The sequence below is a fragment of the Danio rerio genome, chromosome 1, assembly GCF_049306965.1.
Source record: "Danio rerio strain Tuebingen ecotype United States chromosome 1, GRCz12tu, whole genome shotgun sequence".
Taxonomy (NCBI): domain Eukaryota; kingdom Metazoa; phylum Chordata; class Actinopteri; order Cypriniformes; family Danionidae; genus Danio; species Danio rerio.
This window is the reverse complement of record NC_133176.1, coordinates 56,125,001-56,151,500: the sequence shown is the minus strand read 5'-3', so window position 1 is coordinate 56,151,500 and position 26,500 is coordinate 56,125,001. Positions and strand designations below refer to the sequence as shown.

Genomic DNA, 26,500 nt, shown 5'->3' with positions numbered 1-26,500 from the left:
TTGTGAATTAGCAAGGCCTAGTATTATTTGTAATATTTTTAATATATATATTTGTTAAATAATTATTGAATCTATGTACTTATATTTAACTATGTTATACTTTTCATATATATTTTTATGTACACCCCCGACATTGTTCTGTTTATGTCTTTCATGCATTACAAATAAAAAATATATAGTTCTATTATGTACATCTCTAGATCTGGTAACCTTTTTTCTCTGGGGTTTTTTATTATTATTTCTATCGTTTTCTGGCTGCTCTTGGTTCTTTTTCTTTATTGGTACCATTGTAATACTCTAACTGTTATTGTTGTAAATACTGTGTACAAAATTAATTAATTTTCTCCTCTAAATGTTCAAATAAAGCATTTAAAAAACACATAATTTTATTATGGTTTCTAGAAAATATTGAGATTTATATTAAATCATAAATGCAACTGAAACATTGAATGTATGTTCACTTTTAGGGGTCTTTGAATAATTAATAAATTATTGAATAAATCATTTAATAAAGTTTAGTTTTACCTCATTTGACTTTTTCATATGAAATTTTATATATTTTTATTTATACATGTTTATTTGTGATTAATGCATTTATTTATCTATTTTTTTCCCTCTCTTCCTATTGATAATTATCATTCCCAAACCCTACCTCTTTATTTGACATTTGTCATTCTCTTCACATTTTCAGAGACAAGGCTTGGAAAAAAATGAATAAATAAATATTTTTTATTCTTTTATTTTTTTATCATTAATCAAACTAAATCATATTCAATATTTTGTATTTATTATTATTATTATTATTTATTAGGTTTCATTAAAATATTCGTTTATATTGATACAAATTTTTTATTTATTTTGTTTTATAAATTTTTTTATAAAAAATTGTAATTACATTCGCTCTTTTTATGCTTTTTCTGTTTGAAAACCCCTGCCCTACAGTATAATAATAATAATAATAATAATAATAATAATTATTATTATTATTATTATTATAATAAGAAGAAGAAGAAGAATAGGAAAAATAATCCCAGCATACTTTTTTCTTTCTTATAATTTTATATTTTATATATATATATATATATATATATATATATATATATATATATATATATATATATATATATATATATATATATATATRTATATATATATATATATATATATATATATATATATATATATATATATATATATATATATATGTATATATATATATATATATATATATATATATATATATATATATATATATATATATATATATTTATACACAACCATTTTTGTGGGATTTCTAAGTCAGAAAAAATCAAAGTAATGTAAAAAATATTTATTTTCTTATGTATTTTCTTTAATAATTAATTTTTAATATCTTCACTGAATTTATAACAGGATTCGAACATAACTCAAAGCTAATTTACCATAAATTATCTCAGAATTGCAAATATTAATAATGTGTTTGTCTATAAACTTTTTATAATATTTTTAGTCATTTATGATATATTTATAAATATAGCCATAATATTTTTTGTTTTATAATATAATATAATAATATTCAAAGTTGTAAAAATGTAATAATATCAGAGGAACCAACATACCTTTTCTAATGTAATTTCTATCCTAATAAATTTGTAAATAACTTTCAACATCTTAACTGACTATAACAGGATTCAACCATAAAACAAAGCTAAATCCCCCTAAATCATCTCAGCATTGTCAATAATATTAATAATGTAGTGTTTGTCCCGCTCCCTCTCTCTCTCTCTCTCTATAAGCTCGCGCTGAGGAGTCTTGTGTGTGAGCGCGCGCGGCGTTTCGCGCAGCAGAATTAAACCAGATCATTTTTTAACACAGATACATGTTCCGTTTTCAGGTAAATGCTTCCGCTTTTTACATTGTATATGTCTCAATTGCTGTAGTACTAGAAAAGTAATGTAAAAGTGCTGTTTAGAAGATGTACACTTTGATTTTGATGGAATATCACGGCTTTGTTTTTCATCAGTACAGTTAGCGGGCTAAAATTGTTTGTGAGACCCGACCATCAGTTTTCTCTGCTGCCGATGGTGAATAAGACATAAAATGTTTCCGAGATACCTTAACAGCTTACTGTCCTTAGCTAAAACCGGCTGTTTTGCGTTAAGTGTCTCCCAGATGTGTGATATTAAGCCTTTGGCCTTGTTAGCATGCTAGCGAGGCCGTGCTAGTACGTCTAGTACTAACTAAACAGGGTAAATGCACTGAAATCACTTTCATTTCTCTGGATTGTTCTTATTCTTTATCTGGTGACTGCGAGCGTGATATTATTAATGGCTTTAGTAAGATTAAAAGTGATAACGTTAAGTAATTAGAGCAGAGATATGATGATATCATATTAGCAGCCAATGACTATCAAAGTACGACAGTCAAATAAATAATGCTAATGTTGTTTTCAAGTCATACTTGCATGTGATTTCAGACCGAATATTTTAAGTAGCATATTACACAATACAGGGAGCAGGTCACAAGTTGTCACTGAACAAATGTGCTAATATAAAATCAACTTTACCTTAATTTTGTCAAGTATGTAAACTTTTAAAGAAGGAGCACAAGTATGTGCAAACTATTAAAGGTTTGTACATTGAAATTGTTGACACATAAATATCTAGGGCCGTTATTGACAGTATGTTGACATTCCAACCTAACACTCAGGCTGTCTATAAAAAAGTTCAACCAAGACAACAAAACGATGATCGCTTTGGGTTTGTACCTCTATGATGACACTGTTTCATAGGCAATTTATTGAATCTGTTTTATCTTTCTGCATTGTCACTTGTTACAATAATCCGAGTCTTTCATATAAGAACAGGTTAAGTAGCCTTATGAAGGTGAAAGTCATGGGACGATAACCGTTTTCACGGTATACCATGGTTTGGAAAAGTCAAGGTTTTCAAACCAACAAAATTTTCTGCTATACCGTTCCTATGGTATATGATGGATTTTTTTATTTACGTATTTTTCTATCTTTATTTTTCTATCGCTATTTACTATCTCCAATAAAGATATTCAAAGATGCCGATTTAAGTTATAAAGAAATCTGTTTTTGAAATTAGAGCAGAATTCAATGATTCATTTGAATTATTTCGCCTGACATGTTTACTGCTCCAAAATATTTTAAATGTTTCTCAAAATAAAATATATTGTGTTGAAAGAGGTAAAAAGTTGTTGTTTTTTACCCAGACATTTACAAAATAGCATATTTTAGAGCAGTAATTGCAATACCGTGAAACCGTGATATTTTTATCCAAGGTTATCATAACGTCAGAATCTTATACTGGCCCATGCCTAGAAGGTGGCAGGCAAAATCATCAGTTTTAACCAAACTAGTGCAATGGTAATTTACTGTAATTATCTTACAGCAGAGATACCCAAAGTAGGGCCCACCTTCCCATCTGAAAGGAGAATGAGAATGATCGAGAGGTTGGGGCGAATGCCTTTAACACAGAGATCATCATTTCTAATTTGACGTGACTTTTTTTATTATTATTTGTTTCATTGCTTTTTTTTTAATTGTATTTAGAGCAAACTAAAATGAAATGTTTCAATTAAATGTTATAAATTAATCTTATTTTTTTAAAATGTAAATTTTGTCACTCGATGGAAAGAGGACTATGCCGTAGACATCGATGAGCAAATCAAGCCAAAACTAGTTTAATTCTGTTATAAATGAGATTGTTTTTTTGATTTAATAAGTTCATTATAAAATATCAAAACAAATACTGTATTAGTTAGTTAATATAATTCAATTCAATTTAGTTATAAAGCACTTTAAAACAACACAGTTGACCAAAGTGCTGACAACAAAGAGAAAAACAAACTTTCAAATACAAATAAATAAACATAAAATGTCAACATCTCAAGCTGTGCTAAAAGCCAAATTGAACAGGTGGGTTTTAAGAAGAGATTTAAAAACAGTGATGGAAGAGGCTTGTCTAATGTACAACGGCAGCTCATTCCACAATTTTGGTGCAGCTACAGCAAAGCCCGATCCCCTCTGAGCTTTCGACTGGTCCTGGGCACACCCAGGAGGAGCTGGTCGGCTGACCTGAGCAAACGATAAGGTGTGTATTGACAGAGAAGCTCAGAGAGGTAAAGGGGTGCAGCACCATTTAGACACTTAAAAACAAATAAAAGTACGTTAAAATGGATGCTGAAGTGCACGGGCAGCCAGTGAAGAGAAGATAAAATCGGGGTGATGTGCTCGTATTTGCGTGTGCCAGTTAAAACACGTGCAGCTGCATTCTGAACCAGTTGCAGTCAAGAGATCAAAGACTGACTCACCCCAAAATAAAGGGCATTACAGTAGTCCAAACGGGAAGTTATAAAAGCATGGATCACGTGACGTTTCAAAGTGCTTGTGCGATAAAACATGCTTAATTTTGGCCAGTTGTCGTAAGTGAAAGAAGCTAGAGCGAACAACAGACCGAATTTGGCTTTCAAGCTTTAGTTCAGGATCCATATTAAAACCCAAGTTCACAATCTCTGGCTTACAAAAAGTTTCGAGATTATTTAGTTGTTCAGAAGGCAATGCTTTCTAGTTATTGTTAAACATTATTAAATAAATTGGGAAATTGCCCATGGCAATATTTACCTTCAGCCCACTAGCCTCAATCAAATTTGGTTTTTGACCCATCATAACGAAAAATCTGGGCATCCCTGCCTTAAAGAGAGCTCAGGGTATCTTATGCACCCCAGATCACTCATTGTATTCTGTGTTTCAGCTGCTGCCATCAGGACGTCGTTTTAGAGTTCCTATATGCAGGATAAACAGAATTAGCAATTCTTTTATTATGGTGGTCATTAAATGAGTCCAGCGGGGATGGAGATGCATCTAAAAATGATTTATTGTATTTTTTGTGGTAATAATTTGGTAATGTGTACATGGAACTTCGCCTGTGTTATGGCACCTTGTTGCATTTTTAGTTTCTTTAAGCGGAGTGATAAGGTTGAGTCTAAGTCTGACATGTATGGTATTATAGCAACAGCATGGATACAGCTTCATTTTTCCACCTATGTATATGCCCTTACCCTTCTGTGACATAGAATATTTACACTGTTTTGCTTCTGTATTGTTTTGTAGTCTCTTGACGATGACTGCACCCTGGAGGAGGAGGAAGGGTTGGTAGAGGAGGAAGATGAAATCGACCAGTTCAACGATGACACTTTCGGTGCAGGGGCAATCGGTAAGTCTTCAGGCAAAGCTTAATCCTTGCGTTACTTTCCTTGTGTATGTTATATTATGTTGGTGCCTGTTTTGACTTTCATTATAATGATATTTTTTGATATAATCATGCTTTTTTGACTGTTCCTGGTTTTCCCTGTAGGGAATAGGTACAATTTGTCATTGTTGTTGATCATTTAGTTGACACCATTAAACTTTAGATAGACCTGTGCAAAAAAAATAGTTTCTGGCGTTTACATTGAGTTCTGTGGTGTATAAATGCTGATTATCATGTGCATGCATAATTACATGGACTACGTTTAATATATTCTGAGAGCTGAGCTGCTTATTTAGATTTTCTCAGACATATCAGGGGTCTCTCACACACGTAAACACACACTAATCTCTATATAACTTCATATCAAAGTCAAAAATGTTTTTGCACTGCAACTGATGATCAACAGTAAAATTGTACTAATCTTCCCTACAGGAAAACACACCAACAATCAAGAACACATGATTATTTGGTATCATGGGTTTGCAATTAAAAAATGTCATTTTAATGGAAGTTAATGAGGCAAAAACAGCCACCAACATAATGAACATTCATTACGTTACAATTTTCCCCAAAAATGTGTCAAAATAGGATTTGTCAAAAATCCTTTAATTTGCTGAAACACAGGTACATGATATGCAAGATATTGTTGCATAAATCAACATAACGTAATGTCGATCATGGCAGGGGGAGCGCCTTGCATGATCTCGCACAGCAGACCATCAGTGACATTGAAACAGTTAAAGCTTATATTTAACTAGTGTGTTCAAGTGATTTCAAACCTTTGAGTTTCTTTTGCTAATTTTGCTAATGAGACATTATTAAAAATGTCTACCTGTTGTGTTTAAGAAACTTAAGAAGCAAACTGAAAGTTTTGAAACAAGTAAGTTGAAGTAAATGAATTAAAAAAATTCCAATTATCACTTTTAAGCAGTTGTTCCATCTCTGCTGTGTTAGTTTCATGATCGCACATTGGCTATTATCAATTGTTGTTTTAAGTATATAGTCATCATCATAGTCTTAAAATAAAAATAAATCAACAATCCTTCAAGTATCAGACTTGTTTAATATGACCAGAGTGGCCCTGATGTTTCTTCAAGCCGATTGTAAGATTTAAGTTTTGGACTGTAAATGCTCACATTACCAAATAATCTGGCCACCAACACAATCTGGGAACCCACCAAGGTCCTGGACAAGATTTATTTTTCTTAGACTGTTGGGGTGGGTACTTAAAGGCTAAACCTTCTCAAAAGTCCTGCAGAGTGAGCCTCGATTATTTATTTATTTACTTATTTTTTAGTCATATAATGTAATTTCCCCCACCCCAGTTTGTTTCTCTGAATTAAAAAGTCTTCTTTTTCTATTAGCTCTATATTCTTGCTATAAAATAACACACTAGGGCTGTGCAATGACAATATATATTGAATGGACAAAATAAAAAGTCTGTCGTTTCATATTACTCCCCATTCACACGGGGCTTCAGCGTCACACTTGACTGAAGATGTGTCTGAAGTTGGGGCTGAATCGATCGTTCATCATAGAAGCGTCAGCCAAAGAAAATTCCATCAGCAATAGGCCACTGTCTAGCTGGTGTATTTGCATACAGCGATCTGATGGGCTGATGGCTGACGCCGTCAGGGCTTGAAAAGTTAAGCTAGTCCCAACTTTTGCAATGAGCAACGCCTCTGAAGCGGCGCTGACGGATCCACAATGCAGTTCGGCAACGCCTAACGTCGCTTATTTAAAGTGAATGAGAAGCGTTGACGCTGACGCCCTGTGTGAATGGAGTGTTATGCTCCATCGTTTATTTCTTGTTTTCATAAAATACATTGTTTTTATGGTAGTGCTTATTTATAATTTAAATTAGCACAATTTTGTACGCCGTTACAGGGATGCAGACATGAATAACAGAATAGTTGCAATATTTAAAGTACAATTTTTACATTTGGCATTTTATTTAGTAATATTCGTTTTTATGCTGGAGCTGTAATCATTCATTTTATAAAGTGTTTTGTATTTTATAGATGTATTTTATATTCTCTATTTTATATTCATCACTTTTAATCTGACATTTACCCTGACTTTCTAAATAAAATGACGAATATGATTACGCATAAATGAGTACATTTCTCAGTACATACTTTAAAATGTAGAAAAAGAAATAGCCCTTTACATGTGGTCAGTTTATGTATAAAAAAGAATTGGTTGGATTTAAAGAAATGTACTATATTGTGATTATAAATGAGATGACTTGTATCATGCTGTGAGATTTTGTCAAATTGGACAGCCCTACAGAACACTTTATAAGACATAAAATCCTGATGTATAAAATATAATAAAACATGAAGCTATTTAATTTTTGTGCATTGTGTCTAAAGCCTAAATAAAATGTAAGCACAATATTTTTTCTGGCTATTCATATGCTATGTATCAAATTGCAGTGTAACCTTATTAAAATGCGTTCCTCTTTAGATGATGATTGGCAGGAGGAGCACACCCGCCTCGCTGAGCTCGATGAGCGTGTGCGAGACGTGCTGCCAGGAGCCGGCGACAGTGACACCAGTCATGCTGGCAGCAATGCCCACTCTTCGGTTCTCCCTCCACCTTCCTCTTCCTCCCGGCTATACCCTGACATAGATGAACGGGGCGGCGGTGACCTGGCGGAGTCGCTTACTCGCCTCATCCTGGGTTCAGATCCTGCCATAGCTGGTGTGGGCAGCGCCAGCTCAGACAGATCTCACCTTCCTCCGATGCTGTCCGCTCAGCCTCCGCATCCGTCAGCATTAGCCGGACCGTCTTCTCTGCTGCGGAGCTACCAGCAGCATCAGCAGTTCCTGCATAGGGGACCAGCTCCTCTTTCACAGGTTTGTCTGATAGTTTTTTAGTGAAACAGTATCTCCAGCAGAAAAAGGACCTTCCACATCAAAAGCCAGTGGTCAGCCCATGATTTAGCAAACATTTGAAAAGCAAATCGCTTATGCACCAACATCCAAGCCTGCTAAAGACCTGAGCAGTGCAGTGGCTTTACTTTATATTCAAAGAAAAAGAAAAGATACTCAAATATGGCCTTTAAAGTTGTTAAGAAATATGTGTACTTTTAAACTAATGAAGACAGCAAAAGTCATTAGCTATGTTTCCATCCAAAAATGCGAATAAACTTAATGCGCAAAACTGGATTATCGCATAAATGTTGTGCGAATGAAGCATTGTTTCCATCCAACGAGTCAAAGCGAACAAAATCGTCACTTCCTGATTAACTGGTGCCAAATATCAACAGTAAAAACTGAATTTGCTGCAGTAGAAGCTGCATCAGTCTTTTCTAAATGAATGCGCCTCAGAAGACAATCCTGACAAGCAGTGAGCGTGCAGTGGCGTTTGAAGGTGTCAGACATGGAGCACAGGCGCTCTTGATTCTGGAGGTCATTAATAATATAATAACATTAATACTAAAATGGTTAGGCGTTTTATAATGACCAAAACAACATTTCAGATGTTTTATAATGTGCTTAGCCTGACGTTTTATCCATTCACACAGAAGTATCACATGATCTCTTTTAACAAAATCACATGACATTTTTTTAATGCGCATGCTGGAGTTTGTGCGGTAAAAGTGTTTCCATCGCAGTTTATGCGCATCTTTTCTTATCGAATAAAAAGTTTATCTTACCCAGTTAGGCGCATACGTTTTTTTATGCGCATTTTCAAAATTTATGCGCATGAAGGCGTTTCCATTATTTGCAAAATGCGCATAAAATAGGTGGATGGAAACATAGCTAATGATTTATTTGAATTATTTAGCCTGGCATGTTTACTGTTTCAAAATATTTTAAATGTTTCTTAAAATAAAATGTATTGTGTTCAATTTGAAAAAAAGTTTACAATCACAATACTGTGAAAACGTGATCTTTTTATCCAAGATTATCACTCCATCAGAATCTTACACCGGCCCATGCCTAATTAAATGCTTTCAGTGAAGGTAAATATATGTTAATACTATAGAGCCAGATCAAAAATACATTTACAAAATAAAATTCATTGAAATTGATCTCTTCATAATGCAAGGCAATGAGTATTTGGTTATCGCAGGTTTAAATAGTATTTTTTTCTTTAGTCTCTCCTATAAAACTAAATCCCGAAGTGCTTAATAATGACATCGCAACCTATCATGTTAGTGATAAAGTAAATCCAGGAGGTTGTTATCGCAGAATAAAGCCCAACAGGCTTATTGGCAGCCTGTGTAAGACTGCAAAACAACCGTCCTGAATGTACTTTATCCTACTTATTAAATGTCTACCTGCCACAAAACATAAAAAATAGACACAAAAGTTGTTCTGAGCCATAATAATTTATTAATTGATTAATTAAATGAAACGAGAACAGCTGATGGTAACCTGCGCATTATTCAGTCACAAGATGGCACCAAAGAGTTGAAAACGCTAAGCTGACAGAAACAAAATACTAGCATGCTAATCTAAGTATTATTAATTTACAAGACACTACCAAACAGTCAAAAACCAAAGCTGGACACACAAGCAGATACATAAAAAATGTGTATTTAAGTGTATGTATGTGAATATATTCACTGATGTCAAGATGATTAGAGGTTTCCAGATGAGCCCGTGTTATTTAGAGGCTGTTAACTGGGAATAACATGTCTTGGAATGTTGCGACTGACTAATCAGAATTGAGTATTCCAGACAGCCGTGTCATAATCACTCTTTTTAATCTATTATAATAGCATTTTGCTATTTCATTCCTGAATAATATACAACATTTAATATTTTCCTTTTTCTTTCCTTCATAGATAAACTCTCACAGTATTTGGGAGAACAGTATGGGCTTCAGTCCTGTCAGTGTTAACTCTGGACTAATCGGTCAAAAAGAGGTAAAGCACTCTTGCTTACGAAACGCTTTCTCAAGTGTGCTGTAAAGTCTTCCAGTGCTGTTCTTCTAAACTCCTCTGCTTCACTCCTTAGGACAAAACACTACTGTCCATTATCAAGGAGGTCGGGCTTCCGAATCGGCCTCCCTCGCTGAGCAGAGATGAAGGGCGTGATTTGTCTGAACGGGTTCCGCCTCCTCGTTCCAGCTCACCAGTGATTGGAAGCCCACCGGTAAGGGCTGTACCTATTGGAACACCCCCGAAACAGCCTATGAGTCAAATCCTCAATCAGCAGGTAAGAAGATAATCCCTGAAAGCATGTATTATTATGTGCTTTTTTTCTGTTTTATACAATTGAAAAGTTTGGACTCCCTTAAATCTTTTATTTTTTGGACAAAGTAATACTTTCATTCATCAACTGGTTGCATTAACTGAATAAGATATCAGTTGTTCTTTTTTAAATTGTTAAAAGAGTTTATTTTAAATGTGTTCCCTTAAGCTGTCTTTTGATCAAGGGTCATAGGATGAACTAAAATGCTTATTTAATGTACAATAAACAATACAACATGTTCTTTGAGAACCAAATCAGCATTATAAAATGGTTTCTGAAGGATCACTTAACATGATTAACTGCTAAAAATTACAGAAATTACATGCTAGAAATAAAATACACGACATCTCTAGGACCAGTCATCCAGAAACATGGATCTTCCTACCACTGCTATGCTGATGATACCCAGCTATACCTCTCTTTTCATCCTGATGATCCCTCGGTTCCAGTTCACATCTCAGCCTGCCTGTCGGACATTTCACACTGGATGAAAGATCATCATCTGCAGCTTAACCTCGCAAAAACGGAAATGCTTGTAGTTTCTGCCAACCCGACTCTACACCATAACTTTTCAATCCGGATGGATGGGGAAAACCTTACTGCATCCAAAATGGTGAAAAGCCTTAGAGTAACAATGGATGACCAACTAAACTTCTCTGACCACATTTCTAGAACTGCTCGATCGTGCAGATTCACACTCCATAACATCAGAATGATCCGACCCTTCTTATCTGAACATGCAGCTCAACTCCTTGTTCAAGCTCTTGTTCTCTCCAGATTAGATTACTGCAACTCTCTACTAGCGGGGCTTCCAGCGAACTCTATCAAGCCTCCTGCTCAAGCCTCAAGCTATCCTGCCAGTTGCTGCTCACATCAAATTCAAAGATGTTTGCCTACAAAGCGACTTCTGGCTTTGCTCCTTCTTATCTGCTCTCACTTCTGCAGATCTATGTGCCCTCCAGAAACTTGCGTTCTGTGAATGAACGTCGCCTCGTGGTTCCATCCCAAAGAGGGAAGGAATCACTTTCCTGCATCAGAATGGCAGAGTCACTCGCTGTTTTTAAGAAACGACTAAAAACTCAACTATTTAGCCTCCACTTCACTTCCTAATCTGCAATTGCCTCTCAATATACCACTAACTGTACTCCAAAAATAATAATAATAATAATAATTTTTACTAATAAAAACTATTTTTTATGTTTTATTGTAATATTATGCTATTTATTATAGCATTATTGCATAATATTATATTAATTTAAAATTATGCAAAAACCATTTGTTTTAAATAAACAAAAACTGTAAACATCAATTGACAAAATAGCTGTTGTTAAGTTTTTGTAGTAAACGTTGCAGTAACCTGTGGAATGATCATATGCATGCACTTTATATTTTCAATTGATGTTAATGTAATGTTGTTCATTAACTCTACTTTTTTCCTTCAGAATAATCACCCTTCAGCTATTCATGTGAGAGCGTCTGTGCCGATGCGATTCCCACCTCCCTTCCCCGAGCGTCTGTCCCCCAATAACCTGCTCAGCATCGCTGTGAGTCCCACATCACTTCAGAGTCAAAGCAAATAAAGCAGCCTGATGGGGGCGCTATGATACAGTCCAGCGTTATGCATCAATGCATTATTTACTCAACCTGGACTCTTCTTTAGGGGATGTCTAATATCAACAAAAACCTAAAATTTTTCACTTATTTCAAACAGTATCCAAGAAAATAATCATTTAAAATCTTCTAATTATAATCCAATGTGTTTCCTTCAGAAATCGCCTTTGTCTCATTCTCCGTTCCCTGCTGGTGTCAATCCTGTTTTGTCTCAAATACAAAGAGCTCAACTGCTTAACTCTCAGGTGGGTTATCATTTAAGCTGGCCACAGATTTTAACTAAAATTGCTTTCTTTAAACTTACATTTGAGAGATATTTTAAAGAGATTTCTAAATTCTGGAACCTAAATTCAAATTAATTGTCTTTTTTAATTATTTTTATTTGCCACTATCCTTCAAACCGCTCTGTCAAACCTATTTTTCAACTAGAAGTTTTTTTATTCATTTCAAATAATATGTAGTATAATCGACATAAATGTGTATATAGTGGACATTCTGTACATTTATAATGCTTTACTGTAATGTAATGAGGTAGGAGTGATTCTACAGTGATTCCATCATGTGTCTGTTTGCGTTCAGGTTGGTCAGTTCCAGCGTGGTCCGGCTCCTCCATTATTACAGGGAGGTGTTGGGGGTTTCAGGCCATTTTTTGGTCAATCTGGGCCTAGAATAGGTCCTCACGGGCCTCCTCTGGGCCATGCACCCATCCGACACAACACCACCCACCTGCACCCACAGCACCGCAGGATGCTCAGCCAGAGGATGCAGAACAGAGGGTGAGCACTGTCAATCATTTCTCTGCTGGAAGGTGCCCTATAAAGGAAGTCTGGGAATACTTAGGCATAGTCGTATAATAAAACATCAGTATGTGGAAATAACCCTGGCGGCACAATATATAATTTCAGCATCGCTATTGTATCTGCCATCACATTGTAGGATCTGCAATATTGAGTTATTGAGGGATTATAGTTGATCAGCATCACAGTTCACAATACAAGACACATGGGAAGTCATTACAGAGATTAAACAATAGAACGAAATGCAAGTGTTTTAAAGGCAGTTCAAGAGAGTTTGGGCACAAAAAATGACAACATTTGTAACTTTATTAAAGTATAATTTTACTGAATTATTAATATAAAGAAAACTATAAAGAGTTATTTTACATTATTACATTTTATTATTCAATTTCTGCACCTGAATACTGCTTGACAAAAAGGTGTTCAAGTCATCTGGGGAAATTGTATTCATATCGCAGAATGAACAAAATATCGCAATGTCAGACACCGCAAGCCTCGGTCACCATTGTTTCCAAGTTCTCATGTAAATTACTTGAATGTAAAACCCCGGTGGACAAAAGGCCAATCAAAACACAAAGCTGACTGATGCGTGACTGAATAAGATCTTTGCAGTATTTAATGAGCATATAAAACAGTTTCTGGAGATTTTTTTTAAACTTGCATAAGCCACATACCTACTATATATGTAATATTTAATATATATCAGAGAACTATTTAACTTTAAGAACCAATGCAGTATATTAAACTGCTCTGAAATGTCTTGTGTAAATGTCTGTCTCTCTCTTATCCTTTCAGTGATCATGTTGGCGGTAGAGGTGTTGGAGAAAGGAAAAACCGAGATCCTTACAGCAATTTAATGACTCAAAGAGAGAAGGAATGGGTGGCCAAAATCCAGATGATGCAGCTTCAAAGCACCGATCCATATCTGGATGATTACTATTACCAGGTAATCACACTTTTATCCACACACACACACACACACACACACACACACACATAAACACACACTCTTGGGCCCTTATTTTAAATGGAAAGTTTTGGCATATTGCCCATGGCGTTTGACATACTACTAATATGTATCTATTTTAAACATCACTTCTGTTTAAATTAGAAGCTTTTAAAACTTAAACTTAATTTGAAATACTTCAAACATGCAGCTTTGTAAAATATTAAACTTTGGTACTTTTATTTATTCTTTAGATGGCTGTTTAGCTGATTTAAGCACTTTTTCATGCTTTTTAAATCAGTTTTGAATTGAATTATTTTTTAAACAATCATCAGAATATATTTGAAAATTGAATCTAAAATGCTTTTTTTTAATAACCTTTTTTAAATTGTACATTTAGTTTTAGTAATTTACTTTGAGATCATCTTGAAGATAGTATGATGTGGCATTTAAAAAGTGAATAAAATATTTATTTTATTTATTTATACAACCACATTGTTGTAAACGTGGTTAAAATGTTGTTATCGTTGTCTCATGATGTTTATCCTTTCTTATTTTGCAGAATTACTATGAGAAGATGGAGAAGCGTCAGGAGCGGGACAGAGACAACAGGAAGGAGCACACCACCAAACTCATCACCCCTCAGGTGGCCAAACTGGAGCACACCTATCGACCTGGTAAGAACAACATGGAGAAGTCTCATAACTTTAAGCGGGGGCAAAAATGTTTATCTTGTTATTGGAAATTAAAGCGATTGGTTCACCTTAAAAAATAAAAAATAATACAAAATCTGTCATTATTTCCTCACCCTTTACTTGTTCCATTCCAGTTTGAGTTGCTTTTGAGTTGTCGTTGAATACATAAGAAGATATTTTGAAGAAAGCTGGACACCTGTAATTATTGACTTCCATATTAGCAAGTCAATGGTTTCAGGTTTCTTTCTTCAGTATATCTTCTTTTGTGTTCAACAGAAGAAAGAGAGTCATATTGATTTGAAACAAGTAGAAGGTGAGTAAATAATGACAGAATTGTTATTGTTTGGGTTAACTAATCTCTATAATTGCACATTTGTGATTTGTTCAAATGGTCTAATACTCTGTATGGTTGTGTTTGCTTCACAGTGCAGTTTGCAGGCTCATTAGGAAAACTCACTGTCTCCAGTGTCAACAATCCAAGGAAAATGATTGATGCAGTGGTCACCTCTCGCAGTGATGATGAGGTCAGCAATCTGAACACCCCGCAACCTTTTATTTAAAACCACTTATATGAGGCTTTTCCTCCTATTATTACTTAACAAACAAAGGTTTATCAGAGTAATAACTACATGCAGTCATTTTGAAATATTTTTCTGTGTATTTGACCATTTAGGCACGCACACTAATCTAAAAAGGGATTTTATATGTCTCTGTTTTGCCCTGCTTCTGTTGCTGCACAGAACAGCACAAGTTCTCTTTCCTGAATAACATTAAAAAAACAAGAATAAATCTTTTGCACTTCAATGAATCATGCAGATGCTGCAGTCACATTACATGATATAGATATGCAGAGGAATTAATTAATAATCATTTTAGTAATAGTTTTAACTTGATTACTGTTTTTTGTTTCATTTTCAAATGCATGGAGTTCAGTCTAACCAAATATGTATGTATATGTAAAAAAAAACAAATATGTAAAAAAAAAATAATAATAATTATATATATATATATATATATATATATATATATATATATATATATATATATATATATATATATATATAATAATAAAAAGACCTGGTCCTGAAAAAGTCATATAGTTTTGACTAGGCATTTTCCAGGCCTGGAAAAGTTTTGGAAAGGTAAATAAACCCAAAATGTTTTGGAAAAGTCATGGAAATTTGTTTAACAAGTATCTGTGTACTTGAATATATTTGAGATGATAATATTGTCTAAATTTCAAATACAATTGCGATATCTGTCTTTTCATGTGACATTCTCTGTGTGGGGCAAAAGCAACTTGCAGTTTCAGCTTCACTTCTCTTTCACTTACATTCATCGTAATTCAAGATACATTTGAGTGTCATGTCCAGAAACAATCTCTTAATACAGAGGTAAGATAATGCGGGTGTTAAAGGCTAATTTGTGCTAATTTAATACGTTTTGTGAAGACACAAGCCATCATTTCTAAATAAAAAAAATTCACACAAGATATTTTTTAAACTATTTTACACGAATAAAATAAACATAAACTACACAGATTGTCACATTTTTTTGATGTGCTTTGATAAATTTGAACATACGTTTTTTTTTTCTTTTTTACCACATGTATGTAGACATTGCATGAAACATTAGGTCATGAATATTTAACTGAAGGTTTTGTAAAAGTGCTGTAATTTTTTAAAATGTGTATGGACCCTGTTTACAAAAATGTTAAAATGTCCACAGATTTTGTCTAGAACTATTAATGTGATGCTGCTTCATGATGAAGGATGTTATAAAAGTCTTATGTCATGGAATGGTGTAGTGCCTTAATCGCTGTTTTATGTAACAGGAAAAAAGAGAGAAGCAGGTGTGGAATAAAAGACGGCAAATCCTTTACACTGTGGAGAAGGTAAGAGTAGAGGGAATTAAGGGGAAAGTTTACCCAAACATTTAAATTCTGTCATCATTTACTCACACTCTACTTGTTTCAAACCTTTGAGTTTCTTTTTCTTCCCAAAAGAAGATGTTTTGAAGAATGCTGGAAACCTGTAACCATTGACTTCCATAGTAGGAAATACAAATACCATGCCAATCAATGGTTACAGCTTTTTAGCTTTCTTCAAAATATCTTCTTTTGTGTTCAACAGTAGAAAGAAACTCAAAGTTTAGAACCACTTGAGGAAATAATGAGTATATTGTCATTTTGGGGGTCAACAATTATTTTTATGTGCATTTTTGTTCTTATTCATCACAATATGTCCTGTGTATTTTGTTGTGCAGATGTACAGTCTATTACTAGAAGTGCAAGACTTTGAGAAGAAGTTTTTGCAGACGCCTGAGCACCAAAGAGACGTTCTGCTAGAACAGCATAAAACCCACACGCTTCAGCTCTACAACTCGCTCCGGGAAAAAGAGTGGGACGACCGGTGAGTAAAATAAAAACAGCAGACAATATTATGTCCAACACTCTACACCCTAAAATTAACAAATTCTATTCTAATGACGTTTCAATGGCTGGAGACACGTTTGTTTTGTCAACTCTCGTTCCCCTAATAATAACACATTCTATTCTAGTAACGATTCAATGTTTTAAAAAAGTGCATTCTGTGCTAGGGCTGCACGATATTTGAAAAAAAACGTACATTTTATATATACAAAATAAAATACATTAAAGCACAGATGAAACGGAGCAAAATTAATGTTTTTTGCTGGAGTCTAACAGTATTGAGGAACAGAAATGTAATAATCAAATGTAAATTAACTCTACTTTCTACATAAGTCTACATTGTATAAATTTGTAAACACAATCCTTGTTAAAGTGGCAAACGTCATCATTCGTTGTGCTCAAAGGGTTTAAATTCACTTGAAATTGCTTGACGTTCTGCAATGTGACTATTGCTGATTTGTACATTGGAATATTAATGCAGAAATTGCATATTGTGCAACCCTATTCAGTGTCAATCCATTTTATTTTGGTAATTTCTCAGTGGTTGAAGACAGGTCTGTTTCATCAACACTTGGTCCCCTATAGACCTTTTTCTTGCTGCATGGAGGGCGCCATTGCGACCAGCGTCTTCCGGTAGAATGGTTAGAACTTCCGTTTACAAATAGATTTCAAAATCGTTTTTAATAGATTGCGGAGTGTTTTTGTGACGCACAACTTAGAAATGTGTCTGTTAAAGCCGTTATAATCTGTCAGATGTGGTTTAAGCGCGTCACAAACACGAGAAAAACGTACTCCTAGTTCACGTGTCTGCCGTCAGAAATACAGTGTGTGTGTGTGTGTGTGTGTGTGTGTGTGTGTGTGCGTGTGTTCCTAGCCTGTAAGCTGTCAGCTCAGTGGCTCTTTAATACACACACAATACTTCACTGCATTATAGAGTAAACCAGATTACTGGCATGAAACTGATACTCTGCTGGCTGATTTGCTTTTCATTCTAATCATGAGCTGTTTATGTTTCATTTAGTGTGTTGTTTTCACCACAGTTTGTATTTGAAAGGAAGAGAAACTGTTGACTTTAGCGATGACAAGGCTTCATTTAAACGGCAGAAGATGCCATCTGACAACGAGGGGGAAATGCCTCGCAGCAGCTGTTTTCCATCATACTAGATCGCATTTCTTTAAACAATCAGTCCAGGAGATGGTGCTGATGGACAACAGGATTAGTTCATAGATGATAAAAGCAGGTAAAACAGATTAAAACTATCGTTTCAAAGCTGTCTAAATGGGACTGTTTACACGCATCAGCTGCCGACCTGAAGTTCTTAGCATTTTCCTTGCACTTACACGCAAAGCATAATGGGTAATTTTGAGTGCTGAGAAAAAGGTCTTTAAAGAACACATTTTATTCTAAATCCATTCATTAGTTTGTTCTTGGGTTCAATGTGAGGCTGCATGATCAGCCTCAACCCTTTTGCACCTGGAGTTTCTGAGAAAACCATTGTGTTGCATTTAACCATCTGTTTCAAGCACAGCCCTATCTCCAAGGCCAATAAAATCCCCTCCCGTTCATCCGTTGAGCACATCAAAGGAGAAAAACAAGCCATTTTTAAACAACGTTTCCTCCATCTTTGTGCAGAGTGAGTGACGAGCAGTGCTTGATGATCATGTCTGTGCGTAAAGGGAAGCGGCTGATCTCCAGGCTCCTTCCCTTCCTGCCACAGCCTCAGGCTGCTGCCGTTGTCATGGGGATAGCCAGAAACCTTCCAGCTCTGGCCAAGAAAGACAAACAAGACCAGGTAAAAACACTGATGATGTGCAAATGCAGGTATTTGTGTGCATAAGAATGGGATGTGGAAAACCTTTAAATCGCCTGAACTCAATATAATTCATAATTCTCTGGGTGTGTGGGGTTTAGTGGTGACGGAGGGTTTGGCCACTTCATCCTTGTTATACATGCATTTAAAAATATATCTGTGCAAAAACATTTGGGGAATAAAAAATTAAAATGAAACTTAAATAATCATAATAATTAGTTTATAATAATTAAAGAACTGAGTTTTTTAATATTTCAGCTTGAAAAAGTTATATTTAACAATTATTGAAATTATAAGCTGATTAAAATGAAAATGTGTATAATATTTATATACATAATTAAAGGCTTGACGCTTTGTTAATGTGGTCGTGTGCATGTTTTGTTTTGTATTTCCTCAGGTGCTGTGTTGGCTGGTAGAGCCAGTGTCGGTGGTGATTCAATCCATGTCGAGTACCTCTCTCACAGATCTCCTCCAGGAGCTGCAGGGCAGTGAAGGACAGCTCCCTCTCGTGCTACAGAATAAGGTATCGCTGTCACACTTCAGCCCTGTTTACACTTGATATTAGCATGCATTTTCCGATATCTGATTACAAGTGATCAGCTAAGCTCATTACAGCGGCTCTACTTCTTCTGGAAATAGTCTATAGTAGTCACGATCAATGTATTTTAGACTTGAAGAGCACGTCATCCGGCATTTTTCAAGTGTGCCATTATTGTGCGGGATTTCAATACTGTCTGCTTGAATTGATTTGGGGTTCAGGTCTGCTATGATTGGTCAACTGGTCAAGTTTGATTTGATCGTTGTTGTTTTTTAACATATCTCTTCCATGTTGGAAGTGAAAAGCCTATTTTAAAGTGTTTCTATTTTGCCAGAAGGTGCAAATTAGGCAAACGTGTTACTTTGTAGATCAGATGCAAGCAAGAGACTTGAAAGTTTGTTTTCTTTCTTTTCAGAGACAATATATTTCTTTATCGTGCTCTGTTTTGATTAACAATATGCAGGCTATTTACATTAATGAATAGCGACATTACAATTACATTACAAACTGCAAATAAGATATCTTTTGAAAACCCATATGACCATGAAACCATATACTTTGTGTTGACATTGTGGTGGAAATTCACATTACACATTATGTACATATATACACATTATGAAGTCTGTTCTTCTTTCCTTTCTCTATGTATGCATTATTTAGTTAGACCCTGTGCGACCACTTTAACGACATAAGCAAAGTCACTAAACAAAAGAAGTTTGAGGTCTTTCTGAGTTACTCAGGGTAAAGCTTTTATTGTTACAAGCAGTTTGCAACAACAGAGACGATACGATAGTACGTCTGTTTGATCAAGCTCGTTCACACAGTTTTATGCATGCGCTACTCCTCTCTTACACTCATAGTTTGACATTTCATACATCATGGGCCCTTTCATACACCCGGCGCAGTGTGTCGCAAGGCGCGGCGCAATAGTCTTTTGGTAGTTTCAGCTTGGCGTAAGAGTCGTTTTGAGGCGTTGCGCTACGCTGTTTAAATAGCAAATGCATTAGCGCTCATTTGTGCTATTATAGGCGTTCTGGTCTAAAAAGGGAGGCGTTCTGAGGCGCACTGCTGGTGCGTTGCTATTTTGAGAAACTATAATAGATTTTTCATTAGACCAAAACTAACCCGGTCTAAACTCCAGCGCAGAGTTGCGCCTCGCTTACGCACTGCTTAATACACAAGAGAGCAATAGGCAAATATCTTTACATATGAAAAAATGTAAATATTAAGGATATATATAGGATATAATAAGAATAGATATAGGATATAAATATAAAGGATTAAAATATTACAAAACATATTATTTTCTAGCCTACATAAATATGAAAAACCACTGCTTTTATGTCTTCTTCATCTCGGGAGGCTTTTTCAGTTCATTCATAACAATTTGCTTTTGTATAATGTCATTATTATTAGCAGTATTATTTATTATATCCATATTTAAATTTATTTAATTAAAAACAGGCTTAGATTTGCCCACCTGTCAGGTTTTAGACCATATGGGGCACAGCATGTGTTTTAGGATATAACTCAGGTTTTTGAACATATTTTGTTATTATTGTTCATTTATTCGTTTGCTGGAAATTATAACTGAATTTAGAAATAGTTTTGAAATGAATATTTGCGCTTAACAAACGCAATTAATTATTTATAGACTAATCGATGTCTGTTCGTAAAGGTTTCCCTATCCAAGAGCAAATGTGAAAGTGATCCATTATCTCTCATTCTCACGCAGTAGATGCTCTGTTTAACAGTTTTCTTTTAAAAAAAAAATGTGAACTGTTTGCTTGTGAAATGCTCAGTTTTTCCACTTAGACTTACTTTGCGTCCTGTAAATAGTGAATGCGCTCTTGGCGTGACGCAGCTGGCTCTTAAAGGGAATGGGAGATGAGACTCTAATTGGTTTATTTTCAAAACACACCAATAACTCATTAAGGAAATAAACTCAACCCTTTTAGACCATGCGCCATGGCGCAAAGCGGATTTTCCCGTCCTTAAATTAGCAAAAACGCGTTCTTACACGCCCTGAAAGCGTTTGCGCCCTGCGTTTTGCGCTCTGCGCATGGACTGTCAAAATAGAGCCCCATGTCTTAGTAGTATCTACTACTAAGTTATCAATCTTAATTTCTATGTCCCAGCTGCATCCTGCTTCTCCAGACCAGGCCACTGTATCCCCTGTGTATAGCGTTAATTGTTCTTTAACCCATGGTTACCCTTTCCATGACATCTATATGCAAGTCACTGTATTATGAATAATAGCTCCTCTATGAGATTAGGGACAATATGAGTGGTCTGGCAGGGGTGCCTTCGAGGACTGCAAGGCATATAATGATTTCATAATGATTTTACATTTAGATATGCCCCATATATTTCTAATAGAAGCTGTAAATAACAGACATATGTAAGATAATACCACAGAACACACTTCCAACAGGGTAAAAGTGTATACGGCACAGGTGTCAAACTCAGTTCCAAAAGGGCTGCAGCTCTGCACAGTTTTGTTCCAACCCTAATAAACACACCTGATCAAACTAATTGAGTCCTTCAGGCTTTTTTGAAACCTACAGGTAAAGGCTGATTTATACTTCTGCGTCAAACGCCGGCAAATGCTACTGCGCTGACGCCATGGCGTCGCTGACGTGCACCTCTCAAAAAATTTAACTACACGTCGCAACAACGCGTAGCGCAAGCTCTGTGATTGGTCGGCTTGGTAGCGCTGACGAGTCTGGGCGGGACCGAGACCCACGCGAATGGCGCGAGCGATTGTTTACAAGTGTGGAGTCCCGTGAAGGAGCTCCGGATGGAAAGTTTTGTTTTGTGTTTACCTCATAGTTAAAGTTGTTGCACGCCCGCCGGTTCCTGCCTCAAAATGAGCGAGTTTGAGTCACTTGTACATCCAGGAAGTGTTCAGGAAAAGCAAAACAGAAGCGAAGAAACTCGACACAGAGGAACATTTACACCTCACTGCCAACTAGCGTTTCGGAAGTGTTAATGCAGACCAACAGTGACAGCGCGCAGAAGTATAAATGCACAGCTGCGCGCGTTGCCTGCGCCGTGAGTTACGCCGGTCACTTGACGCAGAAGTATAAACCAGACTTAAGTGTGTTGGAGCAGGGTTGGAACTAAACTGTGCAGGGCTTCGGCCCTCCAGGAATTGAGTTTGACACCCCTGATATACGGCATGAGCAGCAGCATATGGCTTTGGGGTAATGAGTGGAATGACTTATACCTTCATTAGCACATTCACATAGTCAGTCACAAACACAAAAATTTCACAATACCAGGTGTAAACCAAGCCTTTGTTTATATATTTCTATAGTGCAGAGTCTCCTCTAGGTTTCTGATGAAGTAAACCAGTAATGTTTGTCTTATATATGGCTATTTGTTACTATGAATGAATGCCCTGTGTTGTGTTCATCAGTTTGGCGTGACGCTGCTCTATCTGATTCTGAGTGAAGGAGAGCGAATGCAGAGCTCTGATCCAAACTGTCAACTCATGGACGACAACCGCTGGTGAGTGTCTGAGCGTCTTTAACACCCTGGGTTTGTAATGTAATGTAAAACATGTCATTTCGAATAATTGCTGTTATTTTGCTCTTGCTCTTTTCTTTAAAGAATGCTAAGGAGTGAAATGTAATGGCTTTCAGCATTAAAGTTCCCCCAAAAATGCATAAAAAAGGTTTTCAAGGGATTCTAGGTGTATATGGCTTTCTTCTCAGTTGAATGCAGTCAAGAGTTACTTTAACAATTATCTTGTGCATTTCCAGATTGGCAGTGGTCAACTAATTATTATTAGCAGTCCAAATTAAGTTTTCACTTTTGCATGTGCATCTATAATACAAAATACTTCACGGTAACAGTTCTATTATGATCAATTATTGAGGCTAGTAAATCATTGACAATTATAAATAGCTACTTTATAGGGTTATTTTTCCCTTAAATGTGAATAATATCATAACAAAAAGTGCTTCATGAGCTTTAATGGTTAAATATAGGTGTCAATTAGTAAATGTAAGAGTTTTTAAAAGAAAATTGTCCTTTTTTTAAACCTTTATAAACCATTTTGTTGAACTTTTGTCTATCTCGTCTATTGTTGTGATGCATTAGCATTTGTTTTTCTTCTCTATCTCTTGAGTGTAAAACGTGCACAGTTGAAATGAGCAAGAAAGTACAGTGAAGAGAGACTAAATGCAATCCTATCCAACTGATATTTTTGTTTTTAAGTGAACTAACCCTTTAATTCTGAGTAATGATAATTGATCATAATAGAGCTGCAAATCATCATCATATTAGAGTGATTCCTGAGGGATCATGTGAAACTGAAGAGTGGAGTAATAATGCTTAAAATCAGCTTTGACTCACAGGAATAAATTACATTTTATACCATATTCAATACGAAGACCTATTTCACAAATTGACTGTTTTCACTGTAATGTTGATATACTAAAGAGCCGGTTACTTTTAAACTGTATAAACAAGAACAAAAGGCTTTACAGTGGCTAGCGTAGCAGTATTTCATTCATTCTGGTTTTGTCAGTGGTGTTTAATGCATCTGATAATGTTTTATCCTGTATTTATTCTTTTGTCCAGGACTGAATTGGTGTTCTCTGTGACCCGGGAGTTGCTGAAGGTCCCATCCTCTGCTCTCTCATCACCGCTGTTCACTCCTCCAAACCTGGTGTCTCTGTTCTCTCGATATGTGGACCGCCAGAGACTTGAACTCTTACAGGAGAAACTACAGTGAGTTTGTGCTCCAAAACATACTGTCGCCGCTGTTTTCTTACTGGCACTCTCTTAGGAGCATGAGAGTGTGTGGATATGTTTGGAGAAAAAGTGAAAAAAAATTTTTTTTTAAATAAGTCAAGCAAAGCAAGTCTAAAATGGCCACCTAAGTTTCAATTTAGTTTACACCAATTCTCGGTTATTCTATACAGGGATATACATAATTGTAGTCAACAATAATAATACACACTACATGACAAAACTCTTGTCGTCAATCCCAGTTGTAAAAGCAGCAAATAATAACTTGACTTCTAGTTGATCACTGGATAAGGTGGCAGAAGGTCGATTTTTATTTATTTATTTATTTTGATTTTTTTCTTGAATCATCTGCATCCCAGTCATAACAATTACTGCAGAAGACTTATTGGAACCAGCATGGACCCAAGATTTTCATAGAAATCAGTCAAGTTTGGTGAAGGAAAAAAATCATGGTTTGGGGTTACATTCAGTATGGGGGTGTGCGAGAGATCTGCAGAGCGGATGACCACATCAACAGCCTGACGTATCAAGACATTTGTGCTGCCCATTACATCACAAACCACAGGAGAGGGCAAACTCTCCAGCAGGATAGCGCTCCTTCTCAAACTTCAGCCTCCACATCAAAGTTCCTGAAAGCAAAGAAGGTGAAAGTGCTCCATGATTGGCCTGGCCAGTCACCAGACATGAACATTATTGAGCATGTCTGGGGTAAGATGAAGGAGGAGGCATTGAAGATGAATCCAAAGAATCTTGATGAACTCTGGGAGTCCTGCAAGAACGCTTTCTTTGCCATTCCAGATGACTTTATTAATCAGTGATTTGAGTCATTGCAGAGATGTATGGATGCAGTCCTCCAAGCTCATGGGAGTCAGACACAATATTCATTCTGTTTCCACTGCAGCAGGACTTTATATTCTATACTGGACATTGTTTTTGTTAAGTGACAAGACTTTTGTCTAAGCGAAGTGAGACCTTACTGTCCTAATGAAATAATTCAAAATCAAGGCATGATCACATTTTATTCTGGTAGAATAAGCATAATCTAGAGGCCTTTGCCATTCAAATAAGCCACTTTTGATACCAAATTTCAACTAAAAGTCAAGTTATTATTTGTTATTCATAAAACTTGGATTGGCGACAAGACTTTTGTCAAGACTATTTTAATTTTCATTTTGTTTTCCTTTTTATTTGAATATTATTTTTACTGTATAATTTCATTGTTAATTAAATATATATTATTTACAAAAATGTTTTTATTTAGCTAGATAAACACAAGGTTCAGGGTGTCCACAAGGTCCTAAAAAGTATTAAAGGTCGCTAAATCAATTATGAGAAAATTAAGGCACTTAAAAGGTATTTAAAAAGTCTTAATCACGTTTTTACGTGGTCTTAAATTTTGTTCAAGCATTGTCCATAGCATAAATATATTTATTTTCCTCCTAATATTAACTATACGGCATCCTCGATCCATGCGATTAGTTCAGGCTGGGGTGCGTCCGGCCAGGCGCCTTCGTCCGGGTGATGTCACATAATTTGCGGCAAACGCAGGAAGGTAATGTTACGCTCTCCACATGTATCAAAACTATAGAGCGAAACAGACGGCAAAATGGGAAAATGTAAGCTTGCGCACTCCTGGTTGGAAAAAGACGAGTTTAAACAATGGCTGAAGCCTGTCGCTAAAAACAACAACGTAATTTTTTCTTTCAAGCTTTGTTTCTTCCAAGCTTATCTAAGCTTTGTTACATGGTTGTGCTCTATACATTTATTTAACAACAACTGTTTATTAAGTTAAAGGTTTGATACTGATTAGAACTTGAAGTGGCGATGAGGTCCTAAAATATTCTGAGAAGGTCTTTAAAGGGCCATGAAACCCCCTCGTTTCAGCAGGGTGTTTTCACACCTTTACTTTGGAAAAAGTCGGAATAGTGGGCGTGGCCAGCTCTGTTTAGGGGGGAGTGTCGGAGGAACTAAAGTGGGAGGGTGTGGGAGTGTCTATTTGTACACGCGCGAGTTTCAGTCAAAATACACACAGGAGAAAGTGATTGTGTTTAACCTACATGGACATCTGTAGTCGAATTATTTGCCAAATTATTAAATGGTGGACTTTAACTGCAGTTTGGCTCTTTCATTCAGGGAATTCATTCATGCCCCTCGCGACAAACGCGATATTTGATTCGAGGATCTGCTCTAAGCGTGTATTTTTCATGCAATGTTTGATACCGCACGGTGAATGAGAGAAAAAAAACCTCCGCATTTCCCGGAAACTTAGATGCACACGGCAGGTAGCGTCAGAAAGCCGCGTGTGTTATTCCGGTCACAAAATGCGGTGCTATGTTTGCACTCAGTGCAACAGTTAACTTAATTCGATACGAACAAACTGAATAAACAAAGAGCACTGGTCGCTCACTTACCAAATCTGTAGAGACAGGACAATCACCAGCAACT

The 26,500-nt window shown here is 35.8% G+C and overlaps 1 protein-coding gene across 1 annotated transcript in view; it reads left to right on the top strand.

Annotated features, from left to right (window-relative positions):
* The first annotated feature begins 1,775 nt into the window (after positions 1-1,775).
* patl1 (PAT1 homolog 1, processing body mRNA decay factor) overlaps positions 1,776-26,500 on the top strand; it is a 26,029-nt gene continuing 1,304 nt past the window's right edge. Inside the window, 17 exon segments of the mRNA NM_001083028.1 lie at positions 1,776-1,873; positions 5,117-5,219; positions 7,725-8,116; positions 10,057-10,137; positions 10,229-10,429; positions 11,908-12,009; positions 12,235-12,321; positions 12,656-12,852; positions 13,669-13,819; positions 14,382-14,496; positions 14,941-15,038; positions 16,349-16,408; positions 16,780-16,925; positions 18,579-18,738; positions 19,154-19,279; positions 22,716-22,807; positions 23,885-24,034. Of these exon segments, the coding sequence (NP_001076497.1) occupies positions 1,859-1,873; positions 5,117-5,219; positions 7,725-8,116; positions 10,057-10,137; positions 10,229-10,429; positions 11,908-12,009; positions 12,235-12,321; positions 12,656-12,852; positions 13,669-13,819; positions 14,382-14,496; positions 14,941-15,038; positions 16,349-16,408; positions 16,780-16,925; positions 18,579-18,738; positions 19,154-19,279; positions 22,716-22,807; positions 23,885-24,034 (2,276 nt within the window). The 5' untranslated portion in view covers positions 1,776-1,858.